General features: G+C 29.5%; 1 protein-coding gene across 1 annotated transcript; it reads left to right on the plus strand.

Annotated features, from left to right (window-relative positions):
- The first annotated feature begins 8 nt into the window (after positions 1 to 8).
- LOC129298070 (zinc finger protein ZAT1-like) lies at positions 9 to 1,363 on the plus strand. The gene is made up of 4 exons (XM_054936470.1): positions 9 to 251; positions 308 to 541; positions 707 to 906; positions 1,006 to 1,363. Exons 1-4 carry the CDS (start codon positions 9 to 11, stop codon positions 1,361 to 1,363), a joined length of 1,035 nt encoding a protein of 344 aa, XP_054792445.1.
- The last annotated feature ends 9,703 nt before the right edge of the window (positions 1,364 to 11,066 follow it).

Here is an 11,066-nt window from a genome sequence, read left to right on the forward strand (position 1 = left end):
ATCAATCAATGGAGGAGACGAGGAAGTTCGTGTGCAAGTTCTGCAGCAAGAGGTTCCCTAGTGGCAAGTCTCTGGGCGGTCACATTAGAACTCACCTGAATCAACATTCAAGCAATAAGACCATTACTGCTAACAATCCAGGCAAGTTCGGGATCAGTAACAATGGGTTGATGCTGCAAGAAAAAGAAGAGGAAGGAGAGAGATTTAAGCTCAGATTATGGCCTCAGAGAGAATCCCAGAACGACAAAGAGGTTTGTTGATCATCATCCCGCCTCACTTTACATCATAATAAGGAGAAGTTCTGTAGAGAATGTGGGAAAGGATTCCCTTCTTTGAAGCTCTATGTGGTCACATGGCTTGTCACTCTGAGAAAGAGAAGCAGAAATTGGCAATCATGGATTCTCAATCTGATACTGAAGCTTCTGATCTAGAAGATTTCAAGAGAACCAGGTTCATGACCCTTAACAATAATCAAAGTAACCTAACTTCTTCTTCTTTGTCAGAGGTTGAACAAGAAGAAGATGATGATGATGATGGAGAAGTAAAAGAGGGCTAAGTTCTTGATATTGTTGTCCAAGGGTCACTATAACCAAAGAGGTTGTTTTGGTTTGGAGAAGGAGTCTAATTCTGACAACTATTCTGCAGTTTTAGAGGCCAAATCACCGACTGTTGATGCCAGAATTGTCATTAACGATGGCCAGAAAAGGTCAAGAATAAGAACTCTGTCTATAATGCTTCTCAGCTTGTGAAGGTGGGAAAGGACAAGATGAAGTCGAAGTTTTCAGATTCTGGGTGTTCTAGAAATGGTTCCAAAAAGGAAGATTCAAATATTTCAATTGATGGGGTTTTCAGGAATGATGGTTTTAATCGACCAAAAGTGGAAGATGAATATGGATTTAAGATGATGTAAACAACAGATGCTACAGAAGAAGCAGCAGGAAACATAGAATCCAAAAAACTAGTGTTGGGGAATTCAGATTATGCTAAGTTTGATTCATTTAACAGTGCCAAACATGAAAATCTTAGTCACAATTTGGATGAAGTTTCCTGCAAGAAGAAGAAAAAAAGTTTTCCTAATGATGAAGACTACAACAAAGACTCATATGATTCAGAATCTTATGCAAGTGCTGAGAAAAGCACAGACACTGACTCTGATTCTTTTCCTTATTCTTATCAGAAGCCAAAGAGCAGCAAGAGTAGTAACACAAGGCCAAGAAGAAGTGATGAGAAATCAAAGAAAACAAAGGAGCATGAGTGTCCCATCTGTAACAAAACTTTCAGGTCAGGCCAAGCCTTGGGAGGTCACAAAAGGTCCCATTTTATTGGGGATTTGAAGAGAACCACAACAACACCACTGGAATAGTCAAACAAGATTCTCCTTCTCCTTCTCCTTCTGTTGTTCCTTGCCTGATTGATCTTAATCTACCTGCTCATCCCGATGAATAAGAAATCCTGGCTTAATTTTCATCATTTTCAAGCATCTGATCTGGTAGTGTCTGGACTGATGAATTCTGAGAATCTTTTGTCACTGTCCAATGATGAAAGTAAATGAAAATGATCAGGCAAATAGGTAAATCTTTTATTCTCCTTTGCTTTTCTTCTCCTTTCGGTAGGAGATAACTGCTAGTTTTTTCCCCCTTTCTCCTCTTGCTGCGAATGTTGAGTTCAACTTTAACCTTCACTGAATCTATCACTATAAAGAATTTTTTGTCTTTTCATTTTTCCGTTCCTACTTGTGGGTATTTTTTCTTTTGCTTTCCCCGTGCTTAAATATAATATCTCTATATATGTTGAATCAAAGCTTTCAGATCTCACTGGGGAACTTTCTGACAGGCATGATTATAGAAGCAACTTATCGAGTTGCTCAGTTTTTTGCTTTCTTTATTTTTAACTTATATTACCCATAAAGCCTTCCCTTTAAACCTCACCTAAACTTGATGTCTACTTGTCCTTCTCAAAAGAAAACTGTGGCCCCACATGCTTTAGAGGCACTGTATAGGCTCAATCCCAATCAGCAACTCAGTGAAATTTTAATATGCTTTAATGGGTGGACCAACAGTCTGATGATTTGATAAGATCTAGTGAAGGGTCAGGGTTAAAGTTAAACTTTGATAACTTGGAAAAGTGACATGGTTAAGTAAAAAGAGTTGCAACTTTGTTGTGTTTTATCTAGTTAAAACTGTTATACATAACATGCTTAGTGTGCTTTTGATTATGTGCCTTTCTTTTCAACCTGAACATATAAATGACTCTAATGTTAGCTTTTCAGTAAACATTTTATTGATCATATAAACTTTTGTCCAAGCACCCTCTTATCTGCTCGTGGCTAACATCAAATTCCTTCTCATCTAAAATATAGAAAACTTTTAACTACTTCATAATGATTAAGAAAAATAATTAAAAGTAATTTATATTATTAAATGTTAAAAAAAGTATCAACACTTTTCAGGAGTGATCTCCCATCAAAATCAATATATCTTAATTACTTTTCATTTATTTTTTATAAAAATATCTCTCTATAATACTACTAATAGGGACAGTCGTAAAAAAAGAGAAGTTTAATATTATTGACTTTTTATAAAGTGTCCTATATTTTATATAAATATTAATTGATATTTTTTCTTATCCTATTTATAAGTTATTATATTTTTACCAAAACCAATGAAAACCAACCTCATTAAATTTGTCTAAAATTTTAATAATTTTTAAATTTTATCTCTATTAAATATAGATATTTTAAAAATAAAATTTCCTAGCATTTAATAGCCTTTTTAAGCATTTAATAAGAAAAAAATAAAGACAAATATAATAATCATTAATGTGTTATATGATTAGGATTAAGATAGATATTTTATCCCTGTCCATAAATAACATCAAATTGTGTTATATCTTGCACCAGAGGAGGGAGTTGGCTTCCCTCCACTGCAGTGGAGGAAGCATTGCAACCTTATACTGTTAAATTAAATTTAATGATTTAGATTTGATAGTTTGTAAAAATATAAATTAATTTATATTATTAAATTTAATTTGAATGATTCATATTTGTAGTGTAGGTTCAGTGGAGGAAAAATGCAGTGAAGAGAAATCAAGTGGGCAAGGACCTACTTTATATATATATATATATATATATTAAAAATTTTAACTAAGGATCAGGGATGTAACTTAATTACTAATGAGTTTAAAAAAATTTAAAATTTCATTTTAGTCTAAGAAGATTGAAGTGAAAATAGTTTCAACAGTAAAAAGATTAAATTACTCTTCATTTGTTAATATTGTTCGAGATGAAAAATTATTAGTTGTAAATTATAAGACTTTTCAATAATTTATAATTAATGTAATAAATTACTAAATAAAGTTAGTGATTTAATAATTAATGTTGCTACCTGTGATTGAAAAACTTATGTTAAGTTTGTATAATTATTAATAGGTTAGTTTATGTAATTTGCAACTCATATTAATAAATTAACAAGTGAAGTAATAAAATTAACAACAAATGCTTATTTTAAATAAAATTAACAAGTAAAGAATACTTTAATTTTTACCATTAAAATTAGTTGCACTTTAATATTAGGGCTGAACTAAGGTTTCAAATTTCTTTTGAAAAATCCCCAGTAATTAAATCACATTCATCGGTTAGTTGAAACTCTAACCCCCACCCAAAAAAAAAAAAAATTGTATTGGGTAGAGGGATTGAAAATAGTGGTTGTTTCAATTAGTAAAACGGCAAGAGAATGTTTTTTTTCCAACGTGAAGTCCAAGATTGAGGTCAACCCATGATGTCCGTGACATGTGCAGGGCCTAGGAATTCTCAAGTCTCTGATAAAGGAAGTGGCTGATGAAGTGATGATATATTGGTTCACAGACTTGTAAGAAAATTTTCAATCTGCTTTGGTAATTGCTGATGCAAGTTTTTGGGATTGAAAAGCTGGAAAACTGGTTGGCCCATTCTTGAGGTTCGAGATTTGAATTTTTGAGATAATTAGTTTGCAGAAATAAAAAGAGAAAACAACTGAAGTTTTTTTTTTATCAATGAATAAATTTTTTTAAACTAACACTATAGTACTTGAATTTATTTATTATATAAATTATTTTTTTAATTTTTTAAAATAATACAATATGTCACATGTTATTAATAAAAATTAACTTTAAACATTAATTAATTAAAAAATGTTATAAAAATTACAGAAAAAAAAGACAAAAATTGCAATCCCAAAGTTAAAATAACGACCCAACAAATTTACAAAAAAAAAATGACCAAAAGAATCTTGACCCCTTTATATAATTGTTTATGTTTTTTTATATTCTTTTCTGATAACTAACATTTAAAATTAACTTTTATTAACAATAAAAGTTAAATTATATTATAATTTAAAGTTTATAATATAATTAAATTTAAAATTTATAAGGTAATTTGTACACTTACCTTTTTTTTTCTTTTTTTGGTAAAAAACACAATAAATATTAAATGGTGGTGGTTGCAACTAAGGTTGCCAAACACTCAAGTAGCATCACTCATGATTCTGCCGAGAGACACATACTGCGGCCAACAATCATTTCAGTTTTACTCTAGTCTAAAAACACTTTGACTGAGTATATTCTTTTTTTACCCTTGCTGGGCGCTAGTTTTTTTTTTTTTTTAAATAATCCTTAGTATAACAACCATGAGGATTAGTTATGAATTTTCAAAACTACTTTTATTTAGACTCATTAATTATATAAATTTAAAAAAAAATTATTTAAATAAGAGAACATTGAAACTTAATCACATCTCTTGATTACAATAAATTTGAGTGGTCTAACAATAGGAATTTTTAGACCAAAATAGTTCCTTCATCTCATTTTTTAAGGTATTTTTTTTAGGTGATTTATGTCCCAAAATATCAAATATTTTAAAAAAATGAGGTTTCAGTAATGATAATTATTTAAATATTAATAGTCATTATTTTATTTCTTAAATAAATTTTCCTTCATCTCTCTCTCATTTATAAAAAATATTTTTGAAATTTATAAAAAAAATTAAGATCTTATGTTGTATTTAATGAACTTCATTGATACTTGTAATTATGTTAAAAATTTCTTTATAGATGTGGATGAGGGGAGTATAAGATAATTTTAACTATCTTTATAAGAATTAAATAAAATAGTTAAAAGTGGTTTGTATTATTAAATGCATAAAAATTATCGTTGCTTTTTGAGATTACCCTCCATTTAGAATTAATATATTTTAATTACCTTTAATTTATTTCTTATATAAACAATTAATATGTAATTTGTATGGGAAAAATAATTTTAACGCTATTAAATTAAAATTTGAAAATAAAAAAGGTATGACAACAAAAATTGTTAACAATTTAAAACATCACTTGTCATAAATTGCAAGCATCACTTGTAAGTTGTAACATTTGAAAAAGAATTTTTTTTTGCTTGCAAAATAATATAATGGAAGATGGTTTATATATATAATAATTTAGAGACAGCAAATCAACTAATTTAAAATTTTAAAATTAAATTTTAATTACTACACATCTTAGTAAAAACTATTTTTTGTATAAAAATAGGCCTAAGTACATTTCTACTTTTTATCAGGAATTTTTTATTTTAATCAACAAGGAGAAATGATATCTTGCTAAATGTAACTTAAAATTTTCTCGAGAGGACAGGAGATGAATAGAATTAGTTGGATCAATATTTAAAATATTTAATTTTTTATAAAGTTTTATTTTAATCCTTAATTTTATAAAATATTTTTTTAATTTTTTAAGCATCACATTATTAATTTCATCCCAAAAAATTTTTTAAATAAGAATAATTGGTATAAAAAATAATTACTTAAAATTAACTTTAAAGTTAAAAAATTAAAAAAAAATTATAAAATTAAACGATAAAAATAAAATTTTATATAAAATTAGAGGATAAAAGTATATTTTAATCAATTTTAAAATACTTTGATATCAGGAACACAATTTCAATCACTTAATTCATTCAACGCTTTCTGGTCAAAGATAGACTAAAAATTGTGGAACAGAGAAAAGTGGCTTAAATTAAGGTATCAGATTGTCAGATTGATGAAGAAAATGTGGCCACAGATTTCTTTAATTTGTTGGCAGTAATTAGAAGAAGTCGTTCATGGAACCAACTGATTGACAAATTTCTGCAACAAAATTTCCAAGTGTCTTTCATACTGTGGTTAGCTACTTTAAATTGGACAAATTACTTGTTTTATTTGACTAATAAATAAATATTGTTTAAAAATTTTCAAATAATCTATACATCTTTTTCCAAGTTAAAAAATAATTAAATAAATCTTTGAAGGAAGTATTGTTTTTATTAAAATTATGTTACTTAAACTTTTATAATAATTTAAATTAAATATCCGGCAAGGAGCATGGAAGTTGGAACTGCTTATCATAAATTCTAAATTATCTATTTTCAGGTCCATTATCTGGGTCACAGAATTAATTTGTGTATACTTATCATAAATATATAACTTTGAAAGTATCTAATAAAATGAGTTAAATTATTTTGATGAAGTTTACTATCTTTAAATATACTTAATATAATAAATCTAATATAGTATTATTAGTCATTCGATTGGGAACAAAAAAAAGAGAGAGAAAAAAATGAATAAAAAAAGGAAAGAATGAAAGATAAAAAAAACATGAGATTACAAAAGGAAAAGAAAAAGAAAAAGAAATTAAATAGACATGAGGCTTTTGAGACTAAAAAAAAGTACAAGCCCAGACAAGAAGAAGAAAAAAATGAGAGAGAGAGAGAGAGAGAGAGAGAGAAAGTAGTAGAAGGAATATTAGAATATAAAAGAAGTTCCACATCTAAATATTAGAAGATAAATCATAAATATATAAATTTGATAAGTATCTAACTAAATGGCTTAAACTATTTTGATAAAGTATATTATCCTTAAACATAATTAATATAATAAATCTAACATATATTATCGCAATCAACCCATTAAATAACTATGCATCATGGCAATAAAGGACTTAATTCCAAAATAACCATTACCATGATAAATAGAAGAGAATAAAGATAGCAAAGACAAATAAATAATCAATAGGAAAATACTTTTGAGAATGGGATCTCAAGTTTAGAATCATTTAATAATATTGTTTGAACTCAAACAATTTAAAACCGATTGTAATTTAACAAAGGGAAGAAAATAATACTCAACAAGAATTATCACATATCAAATGAGGGGAAAAAGGTCAAAATGCCCCCTTTTGACACATTCGACAAGACTAATTGTACATCAATTGTGACCAACAACAAAGAGGGTTAAGTTTTCCTCTTTATACCATGTGTCACGGAACAACACAATTATGACAGCAGTAACAAAATAGGAAGTCCAACTTTTAGCATGCGCTATTTTGCCGTATGACATTCGATTAAGGTAGTTTAAATGCTCACACAAAGCTCTTTTCAAACTCTAACTATTGGCGTTGGTTTTGAACTAAAATACTATTGCATGAGATAGTTGGACACCTGAAACCATTAAACATCATTTTCCAATTTTCAAGCAACCCAAGTGTCTACTTTCACAACCACAAATGAATAGCCTCATTTAGGCCCTAAATCATACTCAAATGACTCAAACAATCACATAAGAATGAGCACATGTACTCAATTATCAATGATTCACAATTTGACCTCCTAAACTAGTAATTCATACACAAGGCACTTGTTGGAGTAATTAAAGATTCACACACATTAAACAACTTATTAATATAATGCCATCATACTTCTCAAATCACAAAAACATCACAGTCCCATAATCAAGTTTTCTACTCAACTATAGCCCTCATAGGCTTGGTTTCCAAAATGGCTAGCTACAAATATTCATTAATCCACATGCTCAAACACAACTAAAATGCACTAATATCCTCAATTGGCATACATGTGTGCACGCGCGCGCATACAAACTTAATATGCAAATTCTCTACACAAAAGAAATGTGAGGCGCTACAAAATTGTTATCTAATTGTTCGCCTTATGTTCCTTTCCCTTGCCACTACTCGAAGCATCACCTATAAATTATTGAACAATAAGTAGTAAAGAAAACATATATAAACAAAGCATTTAAAGTTATGTAAGTAATAAAACATAGATATATTCATATTATCACATATACAAATATGCATGATCATTTTACCCCTTTTATTTTCTCCTTATTCCTTCTTTTGGTTGGGCTATATGGGTTATAGACATAACAGAACCAAGTTCGTATGATCAAGCTAGCCCAAGCTCTCCAATACTTGAAGGATGACCCGGCTAGTTCACCTTTCTCAAACCTAGACCATGGATTCCCTTCCAATTGAATTCTTGTAAGGTGTCATCTATTCACATTCGCACTCTTAAAGGGGTATACTTGGTCTAAGTTAGAACCACACCTAACTCCTATCGAAGTAAGTGCCACAACTATGCATACCCATGTGTTATCCTTATCATGTGGACTTTTTTATGAAGTCTCCTACTTAGGGTGAACTTTTATCCATTCTATTTCATGTTCATGCCACATATTTGATCATGCTCATAACAAGAGTTCACATGCTTATGTCAAATTATGCTTTTCATCCATCATACCATCATACCAAGGCAATCATTAGACTCATCCCATTATATCACCAATTTTATAATATTTGCAAACATAGGATCCCATGTTTTCATACTTCTAAAATACTTTAAACATCATTTATTAAACTTAAATTAGAGTGAAGTATCATTATGGAGGTATGAAATACCTTTTGGGAGTCAAATGAACTCAAAACTAGTTAGAAAATATCAAAGAGTAAAAGACAAAAGAACTCACCGTGGCATGTGCTCATGCATTGTGTCTTATCCTTCTTTGTGCCGCACTATAGCATGCTACATGAGATTAGACAACCACTTGTTGTCATATAATAGCATCTAGGGGCAACTTTCAACATGCCTCATTTCTCCATCTGACTTCCGATCGAAGTAATCTAAGTGTCTACAAAAAGCTCTTTGCATGAACTAACCAATGGTATGAGCTTTACTCCCAAATTATTTTACACAAGAAAGTTAGACATCCAAATATATTTATCACTATTTCACACTTTTTACAATATACAAGGGTCTAAAACTCCACACTTGTGCCAAAAGTTACTACTAACACCTAGACCACACTTAGTAAATTTAGGACTACCTATATAACACACCATATGCATATCTTCACAATAAAACCTCATTTTCACTCTTCAACCCCTTAATAATAAGAACAACAAGGAAAGGTTTAGCATTGCATTTGACCAATAGTTTGCATAGTTATGATCATTTCAATATTTCTACACTTGCACTAGTATTTTGACTTTATATAAATAATCAATTTTAATTACAACATCCTAGAGCCCAAAATACAACTACCAATCATAAACATTCTTATAGTGCAAGTATAATCAAGAATACATTTTCTAAATGGCAATATCTTATTCATTACACAAAATAAATAAGTATTAGAGGCTTTACAGTATGAATAATAAATTTCTAAGCCTCTAGACCCTTTTCCTTTTCTATACTCGAGCTAGAGCTTGTAAAATATTGAAAGAGAAGGGTGAGTACAATCACTCAATAACCAAGGTATATTTATCATATATGGTTGCACATTAATTGACCAAAACATATTGATAAGAGCTAAATGCTCAAATGTATGTGACCACATATATCATAATTGCAAATTTATATTATTCTCATTTCCCAAATATCACATCATAAAGGCAAATTGCCACAATATAAATAATCATGTAACAATGGCCTAAATCAATAATAATGATAGACATTGCCACAATATTAATAACTATATGACAATGACACAATTCATTTATCATAACATGCCATAAACTTATCGATCATATGATACGTTAAATAAAAATAATGCATGATTAGACCATCATTATATTCTTATGCCTTCCAACTACAAACCGTAGACTATTGATCAATTAGGGCTCCGTCTATCGAAATGGACTGCCTAAGTTCACCAATTGTGAGGAGTGATCTAAAAAAAGATCACTACACTTACTCTTGGACCACAACTTCTCTCACTCTCAAATCCCTGGGATGTCGTATACCCTAAGCTAGTTTTTTAATAAATTATAGGACAATCCCTTGACAAACAGTGGGGTAAAGCTAGCCTTTATGCACTAAAAGGCCTCTATATAATACTACATGAATTTATTTACTCCTCTCTCTAAGCAAACTTTAGCTAAATGATCATCCAATATCTCATGCTCACACACACATTTATAGAGGCTTGTAACTCACGATAACTTTCTCATTAATTAAAGCATGTGAGCATCACAATCATTTTCACTCATTACATAAACCTTCAACTCTAAATCTCAATTTACAATCACATATTCTTCACTTACTCATTTCAACACATATTTGTAGTTTGCAATAAGTTTGTGATCAACTTCACATGTATAGTCAAATTAAGGTTAATAAAACCTCACATAATTTTGGCATACATTGACAAATCATAATTTCAATCATTTGTGTTGAATTATTCATTTTTTAAGATATACATAAATTAACAAACAATTACACAAAAGAGATTTTTTCTAATTACCTCAAACTTGAGAGGTCAAAGGTTTACCTTTTTAATAAATGTTTCCAAAGCTTGCTTCTCAAGCCAAACAGGTGCACAGACGATGAATCTATAATTAATCAAGTTCACAATCATAAACATTATTATATACACACTTCAATTCCAATTTTCAACACTTAAGCCACCTAAAACCTTTGTCTCTTACGTTCAAACTTTCCCATTAAGCTCATTATCATCAACCTCCAAACTTCATCAAATTCTTTGAAGGTCATTAATGTCACCCAACAACCCTCATAACTCCCATTTAATAACACATTTTTGAACATAAATGTCTATTCACCACCATAAATGCATAATACTCTCAATCAATGTTTTCAACAACTCAAATAACTATCATTAACTCTATTTAAGTTAATGGGTTTGGATTCATGACTTATATGGACTGAAAAGCATTTCTTATTAACAAACCATAGTTTAAAACTCTGTA

The sequence above is a fragment of the Prosopis cineraria genome, unplaced genomic scaffold (assembly GCF_029017545.1).
Source record: "Prosopis cineraria cultivar Desert tree isolate PC_DT_omini unplaced genomic scaffold, ASM2901754v1 PC699, whole genome shotgun sequence".
Lineage (NCBI taxonomy): Eukaryota > Viridiplantae > Streptophyta > Magnoliopsida > Fabales > Fabaceae > Prosopis > Prosopis cineraria.